The sequence below is a fragment of the Peromyscus maniculatus genome, chromosome 1 (assembly GCF_049852395.1).
Source record: "Peromyscus maniculatus bairdii isolate BWxNUB_F1_BW_parent chromosome 1, HU_Pman_BW_mat_3.1, whole genome shotgun sequence".
Classification (NCBI taxonomy): Eukaryota; Metazoa; Chordata; class Mammalia; order Rodentia; family Cricetidae; genus Peromyscus; species Peromyscus maniculatus.
The window spans coordinates 127,505,467-127,531,328 of record NC_134852.1 but is presented as its reverse complement, the minus strand read 5'-3'; the positions used below and the strand labels follow the sequence as shown (position 1 = coordinate 127,531,328).

Here is a 25,862-nt window from a genome sequence, read left to right as displayed (position 1 = left end):
ACAAGGCCCAGAGTTCAATCCTCAGAACCCCATAAACTGGGTGTAGGTGGTGCACACCTACCATTAAGTTGAATGTAATCCTGGACTACATTCCGACCTGGAATTTGAGGTCGGCCTGGTATACAGGAGGCCCTGAAAAGAAACCCACCACAGGATCACTCAGAGGAGCAATTTGACTTTGTAGGTCTGGGAACTCCAGCACCCCACATTTTGACCAGCTTCCAGGACAATGCAGATGGAGCAGTATGGGGGGACTGTGAAGTCACTCCTAGAGAACACATGCCCACATGCTACCTAGACCTTCCTCTGAGAAGTGGTACCTCCCAGGGTGATCAGACGACAGAAAAGAGGTTCAAACCCAGCCTGGACTCCAAATTCAGCGTTCTCTGTGCTCACTGCTCCTCAGCCCCAAGCAGGTCCTCTGAGCTGAAATCGAGTTACAAAGTGAAACCTGTGCTTGAAATTGCACGGAGAAGAAAACTGAGGAATGGGGACTCTTCACAGAGAGGAAGACAAGGCCTGGGGTCCTTCTGAGGCTAGAGACAGCAGGATGAGTACTGGGCTCCCTGACTTCTCCCCAGGCACCAGCAAGTTCTTCATTGCTACATAACAGCTGCACACACTGGTGGGGGCAGCGTGATCATTCAATATGTGCATACCTGTGAGTACACCAGACTTTTCACACTTCTCTAATCCCTGTGTCACTTACGTCACTGAACCAGTGTGCTTACTGTGTACTGCACCCTTGAACTCACTCCCACTATATAACTCCATGTTGTGCCTGTTACACAGTCTCCACACCTCCCATCCTGAGCTCCAAGGGCAGCAACGATTCTCTGCTTCCATCTCTCCCCACGAGCATCCTTACCTCCCAAAGGAGGCTGACTCAGACCTGACTGAGCTGACTTACATCAGTGGTGGAAAAGATCTTCAAAACCAGAGACTGCTTCTGAGGCAACAGCTCAGATGGTTAAGGGTTTGCTGTGCAAGGATAAGGATCCAAGTTCCATGCCAAGAACCCATGTTATAAAAGCCAGTGAGTGAGCAGGTAAGCACCTATCCCCTCAGTGCTGGGGAGGCAGAGGCAGTTTCCTGAGGTTTACTGGCCAGCCAGCATAGCTACATCAGCAGGTTCAAGGCCAATCAGAGCCCTGTCTCAAAAAACCAGGCAGCATCTAAGGAATGACAGCCTCCAAACCCATGTACAAACACCTGTACACACACAGCCACATGCACACATGCACACACATACATAAAAGCATGCACATGCATACATGCATACACACATGTACAAACAGGCACATACATGTGCATACAAGCACACACATGTGCACACACAACTCCTGAAGCACTTACTAGACAGAGGGGATGCTCTGTAGTGCAGGCTGGCCTTGAACCTGCCGTTTTCCTGCCTTGCTTCGTGCACCCCAATGACTCCCCATCACGCTTTGCTTCATACCCAGCCTCGCTGTCCTAGCCTCACTCTTGAAGCTGCTTCTGATTTAGCATGTTGAGGCCTCACCTCACACCACACTCTTCCTTCCAGGTGTCCTGGGTGCATGCACTTCCCATTACTTCCTCCAGGTGTCCCCACTGGGGATGACTTCCCTTTCAAGGGAAAAGTTGCCCACCCTGCTCTGGAGCATTTGTTTGTGAATCCAGTAAAAACATTTCTTGTTTCTGATTTGTCGTCTCACATCTACAAGGAAGAGACCTCCGGTTCATCACAATATTTCACACTCAGGCCAGTGAGAGGGATCAGAGGGTAAAGGTGTTTGTTACTATGCTGGACAACCCGAGTTCAGTCCCCAGGATCTACATGATGGAAGGTGAGAACCAGCTCCTGAAGTTGGCCTCTGACTTCCACACACATGCTGTGGCCTGCTCATATGAACTTGTGTATCTACTCCCAAGCACATACACACTAAATACAATGTAATTTTGAAGGTGCTTTTTAAATTTCATACTCTTTAGGCAATGCCGGGTAGGTGATAAGGGCTTGATAATCATTTTTGAATGAACGACCATTGCCCACTGGGGGACATATTATCATCATCACCTCATTTTACACAAGAGCTGCGGAGCTCCAGTGACTCCAGCAGCATTAAGCAAAGCTTTATGGAAAGACCCAGATCCCTCTCTTACAGAGAGTGGTTCTGTGTTTAGACAGGCCACCATGGCACCTGCTTTGCGTCTGTGTCTCCCCTACCCAGCCCTTCTCAACTACCCTTCCTCACGGAGCTGTGACAAAGACCTCAGGAGATACCAACCCCAGCTTTATTTTAGATAAGAAAATATTTCTGTGTTTGTATTTGAAAATATCATCATGGTTTGAGTCTAAAATACCCCCCCTCCTCCAGTGACTCAGATTTTGTCACTTGGCCCTCAGCTGGTGGCACTATTTCAGGTTGCGAAGCCTTCAAGAGGTAAAACCTAGCTGGAGGAAGTAGGTCCCTGGGCATGGCTCCTGCATTATCCTGGACCATCTCCCCTCCTCCTTTGCTCCCTTGCTCTCCATGACATGAGCAGCTTTCACCACATGCTCCCACCTCCCTGATCTAACCCATCTGCTGTCATGGTCAGAACCCTCTGAAACGGGGACACAAAATAAATCTTTCCTCAGGGAGTGAGTCACAGGGACACAAAAGTGATAAGCAATAGAACCCTAGTTAGTCTTCACAACCATTTTTCCAAGGAAGGACCACGGGGATCCCATTATCCAGGCTGAACTCTGAGGCAGAGAGGTGATCCACATCACACAAGCATGGGGAGGGGGGGGGGCACCAGGGGTCCAATCATGGCTTTTGATACCTGCTGACCAGCTGGTATTGCCTGTTCAGTCACAAAGTGGGCAGAGGAAGCCCAGACTGCCACATTCAGCAGCCACAGTGAGTCACAAGATCTCAAGGGTCAGGCCTGCTTCCAGAAGCACCCACATGTCCTCCAGCTTCTGCAGCTGCTCAGGCAGAGAAGTAGAAGGCCCAAGAGTCTCTTAAGGTCTCCCCTCTAAAGACTCTGGGTCCCTCACAATGACACAACCTGAGATCCAGCATGGAGACTCATCAGCCCTCTGTAGCAACAGCCCAACCCAGTCAGAGCCCAGCTGCCCACACCGTTCCCAAAGCTGGGCCAACCAAACCATTGTTGAGCTCAGGGGCCACAGCCTGGCTCCTCAGACCAGACAAGAGGGTGTTCAGAAGCCCTAGGCTGGAGGAGAAGGCAACCTCATCCCCACCTACTCTTCCTGTCTCCTTCCCCAGAGAACCTTCAGATAGGACGCTCCGAAAATGCTTTTCACAACTCAGTTAGTGGGATCAATGAATTATTCACGGCCTTGCTTCTCTGCAAACTCGTAGACTGTCGCTGTCAGCAAGAGGGTTTCTGGACTCTGCCCAACAGCCCTGCTCCCGCTGCCAGGAGGCTCTGTGTTGTTTTCACCTTCTTTACAACCTCTGAAGCCCACCATCCACTGCCCAGCTCAGTACAGGGTTCAGGGACAAATGGTAAGTCCCTGGGGGGAGATGTCCTAGGCGTGGTCTGCCCCAGCCTTCATGACTCACTCCAGCTCTGGGGCAGAGTGTCTAACCTCCATGCCATCCAAATGGGAAATAGGGCTCAGAATGACCACCCCTATGCCCGGCTGGGGATGGGTCCTGCAGTACAGAACCATACAAGCCATGAAAACCCTGAGTTCTATGGAAGAGGGGGACCTGGGAGGGCTGCCCAGACCCACTGTCAGTCTGCCGAATTCGAGGTCGAGACGCTTGAGACTTGGCAAAAACTGTCAGTGCTTTCTGTGGGAAAACGCCAGGCTGTCTTCAGAAACATTTCCTCATCCCAGGGAGAGACAGGCTAATACCTGACCCTCAGAAAACAGGGCCAGGCTCGGAAGTGGGACCCTTTCAAAGCTCTGGGTGCCAGGGGCTGAGACAACGAATCAACAACATGACATGTTTAAAACTGCCCAGCACATTCCAAGCCTCACAGAGATGCTGGGGGGGTGGGGCGGGGAAGGGGCTCTCCTGAAGACAAAGGCCCCATCCCTAGGGAGATGCAGCTCAGATTTAATATGGTTCTGGGGCAAAAGAGTATGTTCTGATGCAAACGAAATGCCTGGCTCTCGTAAAACTCATTCTAGAATTTAGGAAAATTTATTTACTAAACACCTTCCCTCCACCCCCCACCCCTTATACCTGAACCATCACTACCAGCAATAATAAGCACTTTGCAGTACGTAACATATGTCTGGCCACGTGCTGTTTTCAGTGAAATACAGTGTCTGCTCACTCTATCTCTCCACAGAACCCTCTGCAGTAGGTGGGTCCCATGCTCCCTTTTTACAGATGAAGCAGCTGAGGCCCTGTGCATGGCATCTCTACAGTCACACAGCTGCTAAGTGGCAGAGCCAGGGCTCGAACTTAGGCAGCCTAGTTTCAAAGGTCTTGTGCTTATCGTTACCCACTTCCTCGCACTGTGTGCTCCAACTGAGATGGACATTTGTGGCGTGGTATAAAAATATCACTTGTGCTTTCTTTCACACACAAAGGGAAGTGCCTCTAAGCCCAGGCACAAGCGGCCCTCCCCAGACTGTGAGTCCAGGCCCCTCCGACTTTCCATCCCACTACAGCGGGCTGCTAGCCTGCCAGGTGGAGTGCGGGTCCCAGACAGGGTGACAGCTCTGACCACAGCCACAGCACCTCCCTTGTCCTGTTTTCAGGAACCCAGTGATCATTCCTCCATGATGGAGACTAAGAACATGAGCTGCTGAGGAAGGTTAAGCAGGCTGGACATGTACCAGACACTCCATCACAGGGTGAGGGCACAGGTAAGGATTCCGTGCCCAGGTTCACTTAAATCCAGTCAGTCCCAAATCTTAGTGAGAGAACTCAGCATCCAGTGATGGGGATGTGAAGAACATGGCCACCCCCCACCAGAGGGGTGGTGCAAACCTGCCCCTAACCAGCTGTGCCACTCTGCTGGAGTTACTTCCCCTCTCTGTGCATCACTTCCTCTATCCACACCCTGGCCAACAGCTTCGACACACTCACATCACAGAGCGTTGGAAGCAGTAAGTGTAAAACACATGACATGTGGCCAGCTTAATACGATCATCCTGTCTGTTTGTCTGTCTGTCTGTCTGTCTGTCCATCCATACATACATCCACCTATTAAAACGGCATCTCATAGAGCTCAGGCTGGCCTCAAACTCAGTACACAGCTAAGAATGATCTTGACTTTCTCCTTCTCCTGCCTCCACTCCAGGTACTAGGATTCCAGGCACGAGCTGCCACATCCAGTTTATACCTTCCTAGGATTGGAACCCAGGGCTTCATTCATGCTAGGCAAGCACTCTACCAACTAAGTCATATACACATCCCATCATTACTATTATTTATCATCCCAAACATCAGTATCAATTTTCTACATGTTAAGTCCTAAGAGCATAGTCTCAAGATACAATCAGTATATTCGAGGGGCTTATAGGAGATCATGTAGCAAGAGCTGACTCTAGAGGATGTATGAGTTTCAGAGTTCACTCTAGAGGATGTATGAGTCTCAGAGTTGACTCTAGAGGATGTATGAGTCTCAGACACACACACACACACACACACACACACACACACACACACACACACACACTTTTGGTGGTACTGGGGATGGAAGTTATGGCATTGCTCACGCTGGGCAAATGCCCCACCATTGAGCCACACCTTGGGCCCCTTAAAGCAGGGGTGCATAGCTCTTGCCTCATGAAATCTTTCAGGTAACTTCTAAAGGAAATGAAAACTTATTTCTGATCACTTACTATGTGCCACTACCCCAGCACTGGGATGCACTGATGGCTTTAAGGGGCCCAAGGGCAGCTGTGATGGCCACAGGAACCTAATAAAAGGCCGGAGACTCTACGGTTATGCAGGCAAAGGAAGACATGGGAAGGAAGTTCTTATTGTGTACAGAACCATTGGATCAGCTGTGACACACAGAGGTGACATGAACCCTGGCAACACTCTCTGTTGGGTCCAGGAGAAGAGACATACTCGAAGAGGGCATAGCACACCATGAGGGCCAAGACTGTTCAGAGCTCAGGAGACCAAGAGCTCTCTCCATCTATTACAGAAACAAACAGGCAGTGACCGAACCCAGAGAAACAGAACAAGATCCAGCTTCAGAGGTCATAGCCTCTGTACACCCAGTTTGCTTTGCCCTACTCCATGATGGGAAGACAAGACCTGAGCGTAGCAAGTTCCCACCCATGCTACAGCCAAACCCGGGATGATGGTTTCAGGGTAGGGTGTGTAGAACACCATTATCAAATACAAATACCCAGATGAGCTGGGTCTGATGGCACAGGCCTGTCACCCTAGCTACTCAGGAGGCTGAGGCTGTAAGACTGCAAGTCTGAGACTAATCTTGGCTACAGAGTGAGTTCAAAGCTAACCTGGGCTACATGAGACGATGTCTGGAAAGAGAGAAGGGACAAAGAATGGGGGGCAGAAGGAAGAACAGAAGCAGGAGATAGGACACAGGATCTTTGGATGCAAAGATGAAGGAGGAAAAAGGTTTGTGCTGGTGAGGTCACTCTGCAGGGAAACTGAGGACCTCAAAGCCACTACAGAAGGAAGAATGGTTTTGTTGGAGGATGAGTATAGTAGACTCCCAAGAAATTCTGTAAAGACTTCAAGGGACATGATGGTCTCATGTAAGACAACTCTTCCTGTGCTCAAGGTCCTCCTCCTAATCACCTAAATCCCTAATATTTTTAATAAAACTGGGACAAGGAACTCATTTTTAATAAAAATGGAGATAGGAACCTCACCAAAGAGCTTTCATTCCAGTGGCCTGAGCTATGAGGGACATTCAGGAATTGAAACTACCTCGTTTGGACCCTGGTTCACCCATTCCTGCCTTTTCTTCCAGGTTTGCTCCCTCCTGTCTTAGTTTATCCTCAATAACCTGTTTTAAAGGTAAAAGTTGGCCTCTGGTCTCCACCACTCTCATCTTCTGTGTTCCATATCTAAAGCTAACTTGCTTTGAAAATGGGCTATGCATTTACCTCTGGATACTGTGTTAGCCTCGCCTGTCAGGCTGGGATGTGAGCTGTTCCCATTGCCACTGCATTTCATCTGAAAGGGCCATGTGACTTCTTCTTTCATATAAGAGTGATATAGACAGGATTCTTTTTGTTGTTGGTTTTTTTGAAATATGGGCTGATGTTATCCAGTTTGGCCTCTGTGGCGGTTTTAGTGAGAACCATAGGCTCCATAGGCTCATATTATTTGAATACTTGGTCTCCAGTTGGTGGAACTGTTTAGGAAGGATTAGGAGGCGTGGCCTTGTTGGAGGAGGTGTGTCACTGGGGGTGGGTTTTAAGGTTTCAGAAGACTCCTGCCATTTCCAGTATGCCCTGTCTGCCTCCTGCTTGTGTAAGTTCTTAGCTGTTCCCATAGCCATACCTTAGCCATGCCTTTGATCCACCATCACAGACTCTAACCCACTGAAACCATACACCCAAATTAAACACTTTCATTTATAAGTTGCCTTGGTCATAGTGTTTAGTCACAACAATAGAAAATTGATTAAGATATCCCCTAACTAGCTATGTACCCAAGAATAAGCTTCAACCTCTGGACCTCCTGCCTCTTCCAAATGCTAGGATTACATGCATGTGCTGCCATGCCATGCAGAGCTAGAGATCAAACCAGGGGATGTAGGAAGGTTAGGCAAGGCCTGCATCAATTAAGTCAGATCCCCAGCCCTAGAAACGTCTTATCAGTTTCCATTTCTGTGTGACTGCCTGCTCAAGCACATTTCCAACACCTTGCTTTCCCATGAATGAGGCCAGAAGATTCCCTCCTTTGAAATAGGCCCGTTTTCTTCCGAGATCAAGTCAATTATCAGTTCTAATGAGGGCATCTCAGAACATCTAGAGAGCGGTCTTATTTGTTTTATATCTTATCAAATTCCCTATGTAAGCAGAGGTTGGCCTTGAACTCTTTATTCTCCCCACCACCACCACCCAGGTGTTAGCATTACAAGCATGCACTACCATATCCAGCTTAGAAAGTCGTCTTGATAAAGAAGAAGTCAGAGGGCTAGCGAGATGGCCCAGCAGGTGAAGGAACTTGCCACCAAGCCAATCAGCCGAGCTCAACTCCCAGAACCCAAGTTAGAACTCTTGCATGTTGTTATCCAATTTCCACATGTGTACCATGGTGTTCTCTCCCTCACCCCCCCTCTGTGTGTGTCTCTCTGTCTCTCTCTGTGTCTCTGTGTCTCTGTCTCTGTCTCTCTTTCTCTCTCTCTCTCTCTCTCTCTCTCTCACACACACACACACACACACACACACACACACACACACACCTTTATAAAGAGTCCTAATAAACACTATGGTTCTGAGGTTTAGGAAACAGACCATGAAACTGGGGTCGGAGAGCAAAGCCACTCAAACTGCAGGGCTAACTATTCCATATACAGGAATCCACATTCTGGGGCCTTAACCCCACATAAAAAAACTGCAACTGAAACTGCCCAAGACTGAGTCAGACGTAACAGATTGTGGCTGAAATGGGATTTCATGTCTACTTCCAGCACAAAAATCCATATTTCACCCCCTTCAAAAATAACAAGAACATCAGCAAGCATATCCTCTTGTGGCACAGGTGAAGCTGCTCATTGCAAGCAGCAGGACCTGAGGCCAGGCTTCTTAAACAGCCAGGATGTGACTCTGGTGGAGAGCGCTGGCTGGAGACAAAGCGACAGGCTCCTTAACAAGCCCCCGGAAAGAATATGAAGTCATTGTGTTTAGCCGGCGCCAAGCAAACCTGAAAGACGGTGGATCGAAGGGAATCCTTGTCCCAACCCTGTCAGCAGCTGTGACTGCAGAAGTGGGACAGTAAATGGAAAGTGACCGGAGCTCAGAAAGCAAGGCAGATCCTGGGCCGCTAAACAATGCTGACACTGCGCAGGAAGGCAGGGCCTTAGATGGAGGCCCGCGCTCTAATGTTCCGCGGCCCACAACATATGCAGTCCCCGAAGGGACACTTCAGCACAGGGTTTCAATGTGAAATGACACATGTCACTGCGGGCTAGAGATCTTATGGCGGAGGCTGTGCTCATCTGCTTCCCAGCAGGAGGACCAGAACAGCTAGGGATAAAGAGAAGTCAATCAAAGCAGAGACTGATGGGGGTGGAAGAGAAGGCCTAATTCTGCCAGGCCTGTTTTGCTGAGTAAAGATAACAGCTTTTTGGACCATATGACTTCAGCATAAGAAATTAAATGATGGCATCTCTTCCCAAAGCAGTTAATGTCAGGGGTGCTCCCAACAGCCTTAAAGGAACTGAACCATAATCATCTAACGCATCTCAGTTGTATGGATTCCTGTTTTGCAACCCTAACTATGGACGACGTAAGCCGCTTCCTGGAGTTTCAACCTAGGAACCTATCACCAACCTCCACTCCTTGGTGTGAAAATTAAGGTTTCAGAGTTAAAGCTCGTCTCCAAACCAGACATTTCTTTAAAAAAAAAAAAAAAAGGAAACGAGAAAAGAAAAAAGAACAGTGAGTAAATCAATTTTGTTTGTGGATATTTATCTAATCAATGCTTGTGTATTCACCAAAGACACTTCTAGGAATGCTCAGAGCAGAGCGGGAGAGATGGCTCAGCAGATAGAGGTGCAAACCACCACATCTGACGGCCTGAGTTCCACCCTGGGGACCCACATGGTGGAAGGAGACAATTGACTCTTGACTCTTGGCAAGTTCTAGTCTGAGCTCTGTGCATTCTCTCTCTCTCTCTCTCTCTCTCTCTCTCTCTCTCTCTCTCTCTCTCTCTCTCTCTCTCTCTCTCTGTCTCTGTCTCTTTCTCTCTCTCTCCTCCTTCCCTCCTTCCTTCCCTCTCTTCCTCTCTGTTTCAGTCTCTCTCTCTCTCTCTCTCTCTCTCTCTCTCTCTCTCTCTCTCTCTCTCTCTCTCTCTCTCTCACACACACACACACACACACACACACACAATTCTAATATAATGTTCACAGCAGCACTATTTCTCAAGGCCACCACCTAGGGGCCAGCTAAAGGCCCAGGAACAGGCAACAGGCAGCTTGGAGGTACCGGGCTTGCTGAGCCTCCTCTAGCCCCAGGTTCCATGCCCAGCACTGGGAAGGAAAGTAAATAAAAATTAGCACTATAATACATCTTCACAATCAAAGTAGCTTGTAATCTAATCAACAACAGTCAAACCAAATCAGCGAGGGATCCTTCACCATGAGCAGGTCCTAGCAGATGCTAGTGTCTTTTGAACTATTTAATAATAAAAGACAGGTCCCAATTTTTTCCCCTCCAGCTGGCATTGTGTTTGTATCAAAAGTGACCCCATCGGATAGACTGAAGGACAGGACCACCATTCAAACCCAGCATCCCTGGGATGGCACACTCCTTGGTCACCCGTGACTCCTACGGGGGACCTTTGCTACCCATCCCACTCACATCAACATCAGCTGGCAAAACACGTGCCTGTCAGCCTGCAGCCAAACCTCCACTGGACACTCTGGGAGGGAAAGGGCCAGGCCTGGCTTCCCTGCAATTCCCAGAGAATATGCGGTTCATTATTTTTCTCTCTGTAAGCAGCTGGGTCTCTCGGAAATTCAAGTCTGTAATAATTGCTGTAATTATTATTTTAATACAAATCAGCAACTTATCAAAATATTACACTGTGGATGTTACTTCTCTTTCCCACTGTGGATGGAAGGTGCCTGCCACTCACCCTGCCCAACATGGTGAGGATGGGGGTGGAGCCTCTCAGCACAGGACTGCCAGGTCTGAACCTGTCTGGATCCTCCCTTTAGCAATAGTAAGTCACACTCCAGTTTTGCATGCTGGCTTGATTTTGGTGCTGGATCTCAGGAGTTCCATCCATGAAATGGGTGAATGGGGCCAACTTCCTGGTAGAGTGATTTTTTTTTTTCAGAATGTCTTAGAGAAAGTGCTTTGTTTAAATCATCTACCAGAGATGTTGGTAAAGAGTTTTCAGTGCCATCATGAGGACTATGTCCCATAAACCCTGAGTGTGCCAGAGTGCATCTGTAATCCCGGTGCTGGGGAGAGCGGCACAGGCAGATCCCAGGGTTTTGCTCTACCTAGACTACTGAATCAGAAAACTCCAGCTTCAGAGAAAGAATGACAGGACACACACAACATTGACCTATGGCCTCCACACACGCCCAGACACAAACACATGTGCACACCTCCCCACACACACCCCTTTCTATGGAGGCCAGAATTTTGACATACAGGCTCCCAGGTCACTCTACCTGAGTCAAAATTCCAGTACCCCTGTCCTGTAGCCTGGGGGACTTCTTCATTCTTCGCATTATTCAGGGAATAAAGTAAATAGGAACCGGCACAGCCCCCATTTGATAAGGCTGTTGTAAATGACTGAATGTGATAATCCCTGAGATTTTGTTTAGCACGGCACACACTGACATCTAGCAGATAACCACAATTGTTAGCATGTTAGTTTGAGAGTTAACTCAAATCCTGTTACGTGGCCCACAAAAGCCCATCCATTGAAGGTGTGGTCCCAAGCTGAGGGCCCAGCTGAGGGGATGGAGTCTGTAGGGAGCAGGCCCTCACCAGAGCAAGCTAGGGGACCAGCTGCCAACTCTTTTCAGTTTCCTGGCTGCCAAGAGGTGGGGAGCCCCTTTCACCACACTTTCCCAGTTCATGGCTGGCTCAACAGCAGTGCCAGGGACCGAAAACTTTGGAACCCCTGAGCCAGTCAATCTCCCTAGCCTTCCTGTAGTCGATCATGGGTGTTTCACCACAGCAAAGGGAAGTTGACTCACAGAAAGCCCAACAGTGGTTTCAAGTGACTCGGATAAGCAGGGTGGCCCCCGGGGCACACTGGAAGTCCCTGCAGAAAAGAAAGTCACACCTTCCTCTTTCAAACTGTCACCTTTCCTGAAACAAAAGCCAGAGTCCAGGAGTAGCAAGCATTCTACAAGAATAGATTTGGATTTGAAATCAGTGACTTGGGCTACCAATTCGATGTTTACAAATGGCCTTCTTCCTTCACTGGAAAGAGGGAGGAGGAGGAGGAGGAGGAGTGGAAGCCAGTCGGGTGCTGGGCTCCTCTCACACACAGGTTTGCTTCTAGTTTCTCGATTCCCCACTATTTTCCTGGGTCCACTTCTCCTTGAGCATTATCTCCCCCTTGACCACCCCCAACAAAGAGCGGGCTTCCTTACAGCTGGCTGACAGTTAGGAACCTTTCAGAACCCCCAGCTGCCACCAGCCTTCTGAGTTGAAAGAGTTAGTAACAGAAGTCAGGCCCCCCTGCAAACCAGTGTTCACTAAACCCCCTTTCTTGAGTGGTCCCCACCCTCCTCAAACTGTCTTCTCTTTGCCTTCTACATGAGAAGACATGAGAGCCTAGGAGAGAGGGGCAGCTCACATCAGACCTGGAGTCGAGTCACCTGCAAGCCAGAGGGGTTCTCTGTGTCTTTGATACCAGCTGTCCCTTCCCAGCCAGAGAGAAAAGACAGCATGAATGAGAGGCAATGAATAGGCTTTTATTTCATACTGAACATCTGCAAAGCCTGGTCCTCCACGAAAAAATAAGAAAACAAACAAACAAACAGAAAACAGCTGAAAGTCTGGCAAAGGTTAAAAAAAAAGGAAGATTTCCCCTTACATCTCTAATTAGTAAAACCCCATTTTACCAATAAAAATGAAAATAGAAAGAGTAGCTTCTACATCCCCAAAGGAAGGGCACTTAATGAGGTAACCTCCATATTTCTTGATCCATCTAAGCTGGTTTTAATACTATCCTTAAATAATGTACACAGAGCTCTCCATTACACAAGCTTTTGTTTATTTATGAACGCCAGTGTGGTTGAGCATGAGACTTTGTGAAGTGATCTTGCTGTCCTTGGGCTCTCCTCAGTCCCCACCTCCCTCTTCAGGAGATGATTATGTGTCCTCATTGTCACTTAGAGTCCCTGCTGACATCTGTGTGGTGGTTTTGTTACCCTGGTTCTGAATTGCGGAGTCTTGGTTCTGGGTTAACTTAATGCAGCCATTTACCAGTCTGTCTGGGGACCCATTCATCACAGCTAATTTCATGTTCAATACAGAGTGGACCAGAGTACACAGATTCAACAGGAGGCAGAAATCCCAAAGACCCACCGGAAGGGCTGGGAACTAAGTCACAGAGAACACTTCTGGGAGTCTTCCACAGGAGTCTGTGCAGAAGCAACGCAGCCACCACAGTCATCTCAGAAAGCCTAGGACACTTCTTCCAACAGGCCAGGGTACAGTCCCTCCCAGTGTCTGCCTTAAACCTTTCTCACTTGGACTTCAGAAGAAAACAACACAGCTATGTATTCCTTTATGTGTGTGTGCATGTTCATGTAAGTGGTGGTGGTGGTGGTGTGTGTGTGTGTGTGAGTGTGTGTGTGTGTGTGAGTGTGTGTGTGTGTGTGTGAGTGTGTGTGTGTGTGTGTGTGTGTGTGTGTGTGTGTGTGTGTGTGAAGTAAGAGGACAACTCCAGGTGTTGTTCCCCAGGCACCATGACTTTTAAAACAGTCTCTCACTGACCTGAGCTCACCTATTAGGCTGGCTGGCCAGTTAACAACAGGGATTCAACTGTCTCTGTCTCCCCAGAATGGAGATTACAATACACACACACACACACACTCTCTCGCACGCACGCACGCACGCACGCACACTACCACACCTGTTATTTGCTTATTTGTTTTGTTTTTAAGGTAGGTTCTGGGGATCAGATTCAGGTCCTGGTACTTGTGTGACAAACACTTGCCTTGGAGGAGGTGGGAGTGGGGGATGGATTGTGGGGGAGGGCTGGGGGTTGGGAGGAGGGAGGACAGGGGAATCTGTGGCTGATATGTAAAATTAAATTAATTATGAAATAAAAATATTTATTAAAAAAAAAGACAGAGCCACCCCCACAGCCTCAACACAGTCATCATCAGAACAGCCAACAATCTTCAAACAGGTTAATAGGACAATGTACAAAAGTCATTCGCCAAACCCAGCTGGGAGCCAGTTAAGACTGGAGTTGGCACCATGATGTTTACAGTCTGGCAAATCACTTCTTCCTCCTTACTTGCCTTGTGATTCCCATGGAAAGCCACCAGAGCCTTGAGGCTGACGTGTAAAGAAACGCAAAGCTATTGGTAGCATTTTTAAATGTGGCCCCCTCACGAAGTGGGGGAGGGGTGCGCCAGCAATGTCACAGGTGCTGCTTCCTGGTCTGGATGTGGGTGTCTGGGGTGCGCTCAGTTAGTGACTGTTTATCAAGCCGTACATAGAGAAAGGGGGGAAAGAGGGGGAAAGAGAGAATAAGAACACAGAGCAGTTAAGTGAACTTAAACAAGATTCAAGAACCGCAAACTTTTACGCAGACATGAATAGAGGCAGCCCGTTGTAGACAGCTATAATAGCTTTATTTTTTTTTTATTTTTTCTGTGCTAGGAATGGAAGTCAGGGCATTGCACATGCTCAACTCCATTCCCAGGCCCCAAAACTCCTGTGTCAGAGCTCTTAACCTTCCTGAAATCACGGGTGAGTTGACATCGGTGTCTGCAGCTTACTTGGGATTCCTGCAGCCAGTTTGAAACTCCTCTAGCCAAAAAACATCCTTCCAAAATACACCCTCACGCCAAAGTAAGGGAAATACACACCAACGATAAAATGAGCAGAACAAAATTGCTCCACCGTAACCTCAGCCCTCCTCCATACAGGGCGCCTTACTTTCCCGACACCTCAGTGGTTGCCTTCACTCTTCAATGCTTTAAATTTGATGTCATTGTGATTAGTCTGCTTGTGAACACTCCTGTGCCCCAACGTAGCCAGTGGAAAGCAGGGGCTCGGCTATGCCTCCCACATTTTACACAGGGCCTGACGCGCAGCAGGCCCTCAAACAAGGAATGTGTAGGTCCTCTACTGAGCTTCATTCATCCAATCACTCAATCAATCATCAGGGAGGAGATGGATTAAAAAGCTCCCCCTCCCCCACTCTGAGACAGGAGTCCCAGCATCCGTCTCTATGTGGCTTTCTGAGTGACACAACACTTGCTTCTCCATCTATCAGATTTAATCTCTGTGACCCTTAGAGAGAGTTGGGTTTATACGCATCATCAGAGGAAGCTCCAAAAAGACTCACAGAGGTGAAAGTCAGATATCTTTGATAGAGTCAAGGGGATCCAGAATGGTCTACTGGTTCACCTGGCTTTTTCTTCAACAACTCCCAACTTCCCAGTGCCAACCATTGCAGTGTAAGGGCATGTAGAGCATGTAAGTGGGTGGGAGTAAATGATTCTAGATATCCTGCTGCTCACAAAGTGGAGAGCTCACCAAACTGCAGAATGCAGGATTCTATTTTCATCAGTGAGGTTTGTCTTCTGAGTGGTCTGGGGTTTGAGAGAATTTACATCCTCTGGGGCTCCACCTTCTCTCCCATGCCAAGGGGAGGTGAAAACAGTTGAGGTGGTGACTGACAGGGAACCACTCTCAGCCGTCCGCAATGGTCACAAATGTCTTGCAAACAGGTTGCAAATGCAACAGACCAGAGGAATTGCTCAGTAAAAGAGATTTTTTAAAAGGATCTTGGGAGAGGGCTCTAAGAATGGAAGGGTTCAGAGTATGACCATTTCCAGTTTGGTCATTCATAACAAACAAAGTGTGCCACAAGACTGTCATCCCTTGTAACTTTTAAAAGAATTATTTATGGCACTTACTATATAGGCAGAGATTTGCAGTCCCATGAATAGATGGATGGAAAGACAGATAGGAGGGTAGATGGATGGACCATTCATGTATGTATAGATGAATTGATGATGAATGGGCAGAGTGTGTGTGTGTGTGTGTGTGTGTGTGTGTGTGTGTGTGTGTGTACATATATATGTATCCATGAATGTGTGGGGATGGATGCATGAGTAGATGATAGGTGGGTGGATGGATGGATGGATGGGTGGATGGATGGATGGATGGATGGATGGATGGGTGGTGCACAGAATAATGCATGGATCAAGGAAAAACAGATATTGATGATGGGCCAGAGTTACGTCTCATTACCAAGGCCCATAAGGTTGTATCAAGGCCATGGAGTTTCAGACAAGGAAACTGAGCCCCAAATACCTAAAGACAATGTCAGAGCCTGGCCACTATCATAAATGGTACAAAATCTGCCTCTCAGGCTGCATCTGGCTGGCCATACTTCCTAATCTGTATGCTCAGTCTTTCAGCTACAATATGGGGAGCTTAGATTTCATGAGTGAAACAGATCAGTACTCAGGTCTGGAGATTCTGAAATGGCAGGAGACTCCAAAGCTTCTGGGGCCCTTGGTGACACTAATTCTTACTCCCATTTTCCCAGAGAATACCTCTCTTGTATGCAAGAGGTCATCTCTCATCCAGCCCAGTAGAGAAGAATTTTCTACTGGTAGGCTGCTTATGATTGTGACTTTAACCCTTGTCTGCTACACTCATCCTCCAGGAGGGCTTGGAGCGATGGATGGATGGATGGATGGATGGATGGATGGATGGATGGATGCATTGATGAATGGGTGAATGGATAGGTGACTAGATATAGTAAGCATGCATTAATAGATAGGAGAAAAGTGGGGCTAAAGACAGACGATTTGCCAACAGTGAACTAGGCAGAGACTCAAACACAGTCTCTGTAGTCACCACCCTTCAACTACTAGTTAAGACTCTTCTCATGGATTTAACTTTCATCCAATTCATTGCACAAACTTATTATTTCTAACCAGTAAAAACAGATGAGATACCAGCCTTCACTTATAAGCTGGTGTAAAGGATTCAGTAGTAGAACTGTCTAGTCAATCCTCGGTGTCTGGTACAAGATAAACAGTCAAGAACACAAATTATTCTCCTTGTTGTCATTATCTCCTCCATCATTATCACAGTTGCCATGTGAGCATGTCTGGGGTAGGGAACCGTTACATCAACTTTGGCCTTATCGTACAGGATCACAGGAAAGATCCCCAAGCAGACACAGATATGTCTTAGCACACTGCCTCATTAGCAGCTCCTGACCCATTAGCCTGGATTAGATGCCCAGATAAGCCAGGGTCACCTGACTGGGGCAAGCCAGATCTCAGCAGGAACAAATCCACTTCATTGACTTCAAGAGGCCTGGGTGGATGGGGAGACACCCTCAAAAGAATGAATTGGGAATGAGTTCCCAGCTTTCCCTACCTGCTCAGGGGTCTGGGCTTCTGACTCTGATACTGATTGGTACTGATCTCCCTCCCCCAGGCTATGGTGACACGCACCTACCTCCTACCACCTTCTTGTAATTTGGTAGCTGATGGTGGATGGATGGGCTAGCAACAAGGCTCATGAGATAGAGCCTGGGAAGTTTCCACAGTGGTGGAAGGATGGGCAGCCATGGGGCTCACGGGGTAGAGCCTGGGAAGTTTCCACAGGCAAACAGGAAGTGCCTGTTGCAAGAGGAAGGAAGTACCCACATGGACTGCATGTTTACAGAGATAACTCTTGCTGCAATGGCCCAGGCCCTGGGCTTCTCCGGAGATAACCACTGGGTGGTTTAACTGAAAAGTAGAGTGGCAGGAACAGCAGTGAGGATCCTTTCTTAGAAATCTACACAACACCCCCCTGTCCCTCTTCCCTGAATCCAGAACTTCTTCCCAGGGCAAGACTCAGCAAATCATAGCCAGTTACTCGGTAGTGTTTCACTAGAGGCCATACTTCTCTCTTCCTTTTCTGGAGCTATAAACTCTTGTCTTCAAATAGAAGGCACAACAAAGGAAACAAGATGGCAGAGACCAGGATGAACACATCCACATACCTAGAAGGGGCCTCGGAGGACCGTGTCTCATAATGTAACATACTTAATACTTTATTAAACTCAAGAATTTGGTTAAAAGAGTAGTTTTTGGTGCTCTTTGCATCCAAGCAAAGTGTGCTACATGGTATAAGGAATATATATGTTCATATGTGTGATTACAGAAAACTTTGTGTGTGTGTGTGTGTGTGTGTGTGTGTGTGTGTGTGTGTGTGTGTGAAAGCACCCATTGGGCTCCTTCAATATATGCAGCTAAAGTTTAAAACACTAAAAAAAACCAAAATCTTGCCTTTGGGGCTTGGAATCTTGTTGGAATCAGTGGAGTTCTGGGGTCTAAAGTCAGAGGATGACACAAAGAACGTGGAATAGACTATTCAGAGTGTGGACTGCCTGGGTTCCAATCTCAGCTCTGCCGCTTACAACCGTGCTATTCACACCATTCTTAGGTATCTGGTTCTTCTCAAGAGTCTGCACATTTTTAGGAATCTGTTAACGTGGAACAAGGACTTTCAAGAAGCATATGGCTGCAAAGCTACACAGACAGGGAGCTCAGAACTCCCGGCAGCTTGAGGCCAAAAGCAGCCTGGGATTGCTTCCTAGTTTCTTCATCTGTATGAGCACAGCAAGTGAGATGGTGTCTGCAGAATCCCCCCTCCTTTTTTTTTTTAACCTGCACTATAACCAGTAATCGTAAGGCCAACAATTCCTAGCTCAGCACCCCCAGTTTCAACTTTGTATGAGGTGAGTAGCAGAACATCTTGCTTCCTGGAGTGGAGGTATAGATGATGAGTGGATAGCAGAGGAAGGGATAGACTGATGCAGAGAGAGGCAGAGACATGGAGACATACAGACAGATATACATGCAGACAGATATACATGCATGCAGACATACAGACACATACACACTCACAAACACACACACACACACACACACACACACACACACACACACACTGGGCTGGGATTTGATGGGAATAAATTTAATAGATGTAAAACACCAAGATAATGTCTGGCATACAGCCAATGTTCAAGAAATGTTACTCTTCTCTCTACCTTATTCTGTCCTGTGCCAAGGCTGGCCCACGCCAAAGGACCCTGAGGCATTCTACTGCCGAGTTTCCTCGTACTCTATTGTGTGGGGGAAACTAAGTAACTTTGGAAAAGCAAATGCTTACTCCAAACCCTCTTGGGTTTCCTTCTGAGAGGCCAGCTGGCTCTGGAGTGTCAGTCTGGGCCCAGAGCAATCAGTTCTCACGAACCGGTACCTCTCTCCCTCTTCATCCCGCAGAGGTGGCTCCAAGTTACAGAGAAGCTGAGAGAGACCTGCCCAGACCATGGAGATGAGACAGTGCACAGCTGGGCTCTGACCTTCTATACATCAGAAGGTGTCCTGTTGACTCACGTTTGTGTTGGGCCCGTCACATGTTCCAGGCATGGTGGAACACATCTACAATGCCAGTACTGAGGAGGTGGTGAGAGACAGATCCGTGGAGCCCATTGGTGAGCCAGCCCAGCGGAATCAGCAAGCTGGCTCACCAATGAGAGAACTTGTTTCAAAAATTAAGCTTGGCAATGATGGAGGAGGCTTCCCAACATTGATCTTTGGCCTCTACACACATGCACAAATACATACACATGTACCCAGACGCACATGTCTACATGCCCACATGAACATGTATGCATACATGAACATGTACACACACACACACACACACACACACACACACACACACAATCACACAGAGATGGGGGAGGAGGGAACGAAAAAGGGGAGATTGTAAAGGACAATATGAGGGCTGGAGGAACCCTGCCCTGCACAGGTGGTGTACTGGTAGGGGCATCTTGGATTCTTTTGGAATCTTTGCACATAGATTTACAACCCGTCTCATTGTGGGCAGTTCAGAGTGGACAGGTAGAGTCTTACTACAGAGGTATGCGCAAGGATATTTCAAATTCTAAATCACACACACACATCAACTTTCTATGCTAACTCAAGATATTATTTTTTTCCTGTTAAGAACATGGATCAAAGTTAAACAATTCCCAGAAAATAAGAATTTTAAACCTCAATTGGCTTCCAGTTTGAAAATTAGCAAGCGTTTTACCACCCTACCTTCTAAAGATTTAAAAAAAAAAAAAATGAAGTGACAGACTAGAGAGAATGCTCGAAGTGTGTAAGATGGAAGGAAGGTGGCTATGTACATGCACATATACCCACGAAACATCCCACTTCTTAAATGCTCTGAAACCCAAATTTCCAGAGCATAGCCATGACATCATGAGTGGAAAATGCTAATCCTGCTTCATATGACAGGTCACAGTTAAAATGCAGGCACAGATAGTGTGCAAAATTACCGTTAGGCCATGTCTACAAGGTATACACAGCACACAAATGAATTGTTCAAGCCACGCGTGCTTGCACACAGCTGTAATCCCAGGAGGTCATGATTTCGACACCAGCCTAGAGTACACAGCAAGACAAGAAGGAGGAGGAGGAGGTAGAGAAGAGGAGGAGGAGGAGAAGCAGGAGGAGGAAGAGAAGCAGGGGGAGGAGAAGAAAGAAAGAAGAAGAGAGGAGAAAGAAAAAATAATCTTGTTTACTTTTTTGTGTGTTTAATCTTGGGTCCCACCCTTCACCATACCTTGTTATTTATGTGCTAATATTTCAAAATATCTTTCAAAATCCAAATTTTGAAACACTCCTTACAAAGTGTTTCAGATAATGGATATACAGACATTATATAATAAATATATTTATTATATTATTATTAAATTATATAACTACTTCTACTTTTATTTATCTAATTTATTTAGCATTTCCAGTGTGTGGCTATGCAGATGGCTATGGCTGCAGCCAGATAAATAGTGTCCAAGGACGCACACTTCTGCATACAAAGTGTAATGCCTTGTTCAGACAAAATATAGCACTGGAAGAGGAAACAAGTCAACCATCAAACACTCTCTGTTCTCTCCTCTGCAAACATTTGGATAGAGAGGGAAGCTTTGCCTCCAACGCCGCTGGAACCATCTTCCAAAGTCACTGCTAACGTCTGAAAGAGTCCGGAGTTATCTGAGTAATGTGAAGAATGAGGAATCGCTGCTGAAAAGTCAGCCTTTCAAAGGGGTCAGATTGTACAAAAACCCCATTCTGCTGTAAATGTGTAGTAGGCAAGGACAATACAAAGTTAGATTTCTTAAAGGCAACTTACTAAGTAACAGTGTATCTCAGGGCGCAAGTGGTAAATGCTGGGACTAGAGATTGGCCAGGTGAGAAAAGAAAGAAAGGTGTGACATTAGCAGGCACAGCTTTCCTTTCCTCCCAAATCCGTTCAATACCTTCTGCTGGTTGATCTTTTTGACAGTCCCCTCATCCCTCCTACTTTACCTCATCTACAGCTCAGTGCTCTCTGTTTTATATTTCCGAGACTACAGTAAAGTCCGTGTCTTACTGAGATCCAGAGAAAACTCCCCGCTACAGAACCCAGCTGTAATCCGAATCAAGCTAATGTATGAGTTCAGAGAGGCTGAGTGGAAAGGGGGTTGCTAGCAAACCTTGCAGGAATGCCCAACTCACCACCATCCTCAACCAGAGAGCACACACCCTCTGACCCGCCTGCATACACACCTGGGAGCTCCTTCCTCCCTTCTTAAGTGCCCCCAATGCCCAGCCACAGGTACAAGCTTTGTAGCCAGACACTGCTCTCCAAACAGAAAAGGCTCACAGTTCAGAAGCTGGGAGGGGGAAAGCAGTCAGGGGAAAAACAGACAGGTCTGGATTAGAGAATACTTTAGCCATAACAGCTACTTGACACCTTTTGCCACCCACCCACCCACCTACCCACCCACCTACCCACCCACCTACCCACCCACCCACCTACTCACCCAGGCCGTGAATGTCCACCCTACCCTATTTCAGTCTACCACAAAGCGGGACACAGAGATGAGCATCATTGTCCAAGCATATGCTTCCGTGGTATTTGCAGAAGCCATCTGGAAAAATCACAGGGCGTGTGGTGTGTGTGTGTGTGTGTGTGTGTGTGTGTGTGTGTGTGTGTGTGTTGCTGGGTCGGGCACGAATATGCATGTACACCTGTGTGTCTCACTCTTGTCATGCTCTGTGATTCCCTCTGCAACATCATGCAGGCAGGCAGCCCAGGCAGGGTCCAGAAATGTACGGCATGTTGCAAGGGGCCTCCGTGGTTGTTAGCAGTCTGTGGCTCTCTCTGACTGCATCCCAAGCTCCAGCTCTGGTGGACTTTGGGAACAGCCTGCCCCCTTCTGGTCTCCTTAAGCTCCACAAAAGGGCAGGGGTTGGGGTGGGCACAGCTTGAGGAGGATAGACCCCCTAGTTCTAGCCATCCTACGCACAATGCAGCCTCTGGGAGATGAATTTGAGAAAGGGAGAAGCGACTCGAGAGACAAGTATATGACAGAAAACTCCAGTCCAGTAGCAGCAACAAGACTGAATGGTTGACAACTACTAGGAATGGAAAAGCAAAAGAAAAAAGGAACAGACTGCGTACATGTCTACATGGGAAGGCAAAGAAATGGAGATACTGGAGGACACAGGTGGGAAGACGGACGCAAACCTACAGATGAAAGCAAGATTGCAGACAAGCCCAGTAACTCTGTTGCTAGGACTGGGAATCCAAAACCATGGTTAAAAGGGGATGCAGCACCCTGACACCCACCTTTCCAATTCCAGACCTGATGTGACTGGGCTAGGACATGAGGGAATAATACGCCTAGCTGAACACACACGGAGAGGTTGCCGTTCGTTTTAGAACATCGGAGAGTGATGAAGAAACCAGCAGATGGTTTCTTTTCTTCCCCTCTCGATTATCTCAACAGGTGGTCTGTGTACCCTGAGAGTACCTCCTAAACCCCATTTGCAGAAGGTACAGTGAATCCCATGGCCCCCTCCCGCCCCTGCCTGCTTCCACATAGAGCCAGCCGTACATGCTCTTAGACCCTCTCACCTCCCAGGAGGTCTCTAATTCCAGAAAGAATAGTGTTTCAGCGGGAACACATGATCAACTCTGGGAGTTCAAAGGCAGTGAGTGTGCCTGGGTCCCCTCGGGTACAAACAGGAAGGACTTGGGGACATTGAGAATGCTCAGGTTCTCACCCACAAGCCTTACTCTCCACTCTTCACCACAGGTGAGGGCTAGACTTCTCCCTGGTAGCTATACGGCAGCCAAATGCCGTCAGATCAAGTCCCGAGACTGCTCCAGCCCACAGGCTACGCTCAGGCAACAAGGGTCAAGACAACCCCAAAGAACTTGAGCACATCAGAAAGCACTTCTGACATACAGTGTCAAGGCAGTCTTCAGCGAGGGCTGCCGGAGTGACAAGCAATAACAAGGACTGTTCACTTCCTACAGATCCTAGAAACACTCCCCTGGTGGCTACTGCCCTTCAGAAGCTAGGCAGTTCTCTGCAGGGAACTGGGATGATGGACAGACAGTCACATGGCATCTCACGCCAGCCCTCAGACAGGCAGACACTCATTCATTCCCACGCAGAGCAGAGACCCTGCCCCATAGTTAAGGACTCATTTTCCCTGCCTTCCTAGCTCAGAAAAAGGTGAAACATGCCTCCAAAGAAGTTGGGGATGGGGGAGGAAGACAAGCTGCGGCCCCACCTAGGCAGCCAGGTGGCCCTAGAAGAACTGTGGGAAACAGATTCGGAGCCCTGGCTGTCCATATCCAAGCACACCGGGAGGTGTGGTGATAGTGCACCCAGACAGACAGTAAGTGCAACGGGCCGCCTATGTAAAGTCAGAGACAGCCAGCTGGGACCAAGAGGCAGTTCCCTGAAGCTGCGGATCCCAGAGGAGGTGAAGTCAGGGAGGGCAGGAGATGGCAAGGTTAGGGACTGAGGAAGGTGGAGACAGAAGCAGCAGACACCCAAAGGGGAAAACAGAACTCAAAGTCAGATCAGGCACTCATGACCCAGTGTGGATTTGGGTACCAGGGACGTGGTGGAGGACTTGAGACACTCATTCCAGGTCCCTTCTCAGCCCACAGCAAACAGCTCAGACCAGAGAGGCTGCGCGGAAAACCTCTCCTAAGCAGCGGCTGAGGATCCGGTCACGATCCGATGCACGCACTCGGGTGGGAGTGAGGCTTCAACGCCCCCACCTAGAGAGCAACTAGGGCACCCAGCAAGAGTGACAGGGAACAGGACCCCCTTGAAAGCGCGTCTCCCCTGGAGCTCACTTTCCAGACCCCAAGGGGGCGGTCCTCAGACTCCGACACAGTGCAGAGCAGCTCAGTGCACGACCCTGCAGCTGCCCAGGGCAGCCAGGGCAACCAGGGCGCAGAGTCCCTCCGGATACCCCTACTAGAGTGGCCAGGGCTGGTGGCGGCGTGGGTAGGGTCGCCAATCTGTCTCTCTCTGTCCGCGCGGATCCCGATCCCCTTCTGAAAGGGCACCTTACCCTCGCTCGGGCGGCCAGTGCCCCGCGGCTGCCAAGCTGCTGCGCGCGGGCTCCTCCGGGGCCGCCTCCCCGTGCTCCTCCTCCGCCGGCTCGGCCTCCGGGTCCTCCACGGGCTGCGGGCGGATGGGCAGCCAGGTCCCTGCGCTCCCGGCGAGGGGCCGCGGGCTGCTGCTGCTGCTGCTCGGCTGCTCCCGCCGCTGCCCCCGCGCGCCGCCGCTCGCCAGCCCCGGAGTCCAGGCTGCTGAAATTCCACACCACCAGCGTCTGCAGCAGCAGCACCATGAGCGCCGCCAGCAGCGCCGAGTGCGAGCGCCGCGCCAGCCTCCGGGCGCACGGCGCCGCCACCATCTTCCGCGGCGGCCCGGGGCGAGCGTGGTGCCGGGACACCCCGGTGCGCGCTCTATCCCGGGGGCTCCGCGCTCGGGCCCCGCCGCCGTCGCCCGAGCTCGCCGCTGCTCCTCCTCTTGCTCCTCTCCTCCACCTCCTCCTCCTCCCTTTCCTCCTCTGCCGCCGCCGCCTCCACCGCCGCGGCGCGGAGTTTTCAGACGGGCAGGGACCCGGACGTCACCAGGAGGAGGGGAAGGCGGGAGGCGGGCGCGGGGAGGCCGCGGAGGGGGCGCGGCGCGCGCGCGCGGGGACACGGTGAGAGGAGGGAGCTAGCCCTGCATGATTCTCCTTCTCTTGGGCCAGGGTCCTCACCCCAGCCCCAGGGTTCTGGGGCGGGCGTTTAAGGGACCAGGCCTGGGGAAGGGGCCATCAGGGACCCGGGCCTTGAGCAGAGGGCGGGGCCTGGAGGAGGAGCCGAGGGCAGTGTGGGGAGGAGAAGGTGAGGGAGGGGGTGGGGGCGAGGGGAGCAGACAGACATCCCCAAAACAGGCGTGGGAACAAGGTGGCGGTGCGAAAAGGCCAGTACTCTGGGTAGAGAAGGGGGAAAGTGGGGGACAGAGGAGTCGACGGGGCAGCTCGGCTTGCGGAGGGAGTGAGGGGTCCTGAGACCCTGGGTTCCATGTGGCCAGAAAGCTAGAGGCGGAGTTGCAGGAGGCACGGAGTTTTCCGTCCCGGGATCTTCGGTTACGCTGAGAAAACCTTAGCAGGTGGAGATGGAGGAAACGTGGGAGTGTCACAGGTCCGGGCTCTTGCAGCCCGGGATTCCTGGATCACCGAGTGAAGCGATGGGGAGGAGGTTCTCAATGACTCTCCGAGGTTAATCAGCACAAGCACTGTGACTTCTGAGTCACCCCCCACCCCAGGGCCAACCAAAGATTCAGGGCTGGCTGACTCACTTCTCTAGTCCCCAAGGACTCACAATCCAGCATCCACCAAATCCAACTGGCAAGTGGATGCTGTGGTGGCTAAAGGAGTTTCCCAGCCCCTGAAGGCGCCTGGCCAACCGCAGAGTCCTCCTTCTTGCACTTCTTTCCATCCATCCATCCTGACTGGCTGTGTGCACTAGGTTCAGAGCTGGGCGAGTCCAGCCTTGCTGTGTAAGGAGAAGCACTTTCCTGTCCTGGTTGGTGACCTTGAGCCACCAGGACTGCCCCCTTGACCTTGGCCTGTGCTCTGTCCTCTATCAA

The 25,862-nt window shown here is 49.4% G+C and overlaps 1 protein-coding gene across 1 annotated transcript in view; it reads right to left on the bottom strand.

Annotated features, from left to right (window-relative positions):
• The window catches only part of Xylt1 (xylosyltransferase 1), a 310,008-nt gene extending 285,233 nt beyond the window's left edge, over positions 1 to 24,775 (bottom strand). The window contains exon 1 of the mRNA XM_042280277.2: positions 24,289 to 24,775. Within this exon, the coding sequence (XP_042136211.2) occupies positions 24,289 to 24,636 (348 nt within the window). The 5' untranslated portion in view covers positions 24,637 to 24,775. The remainder of the gene's footprint in view (positions 1 to 24,288) is intronic.
• Between the last annotated feature and the right edge of the window lie 1,087 nt (positions 24,776 to 25,862).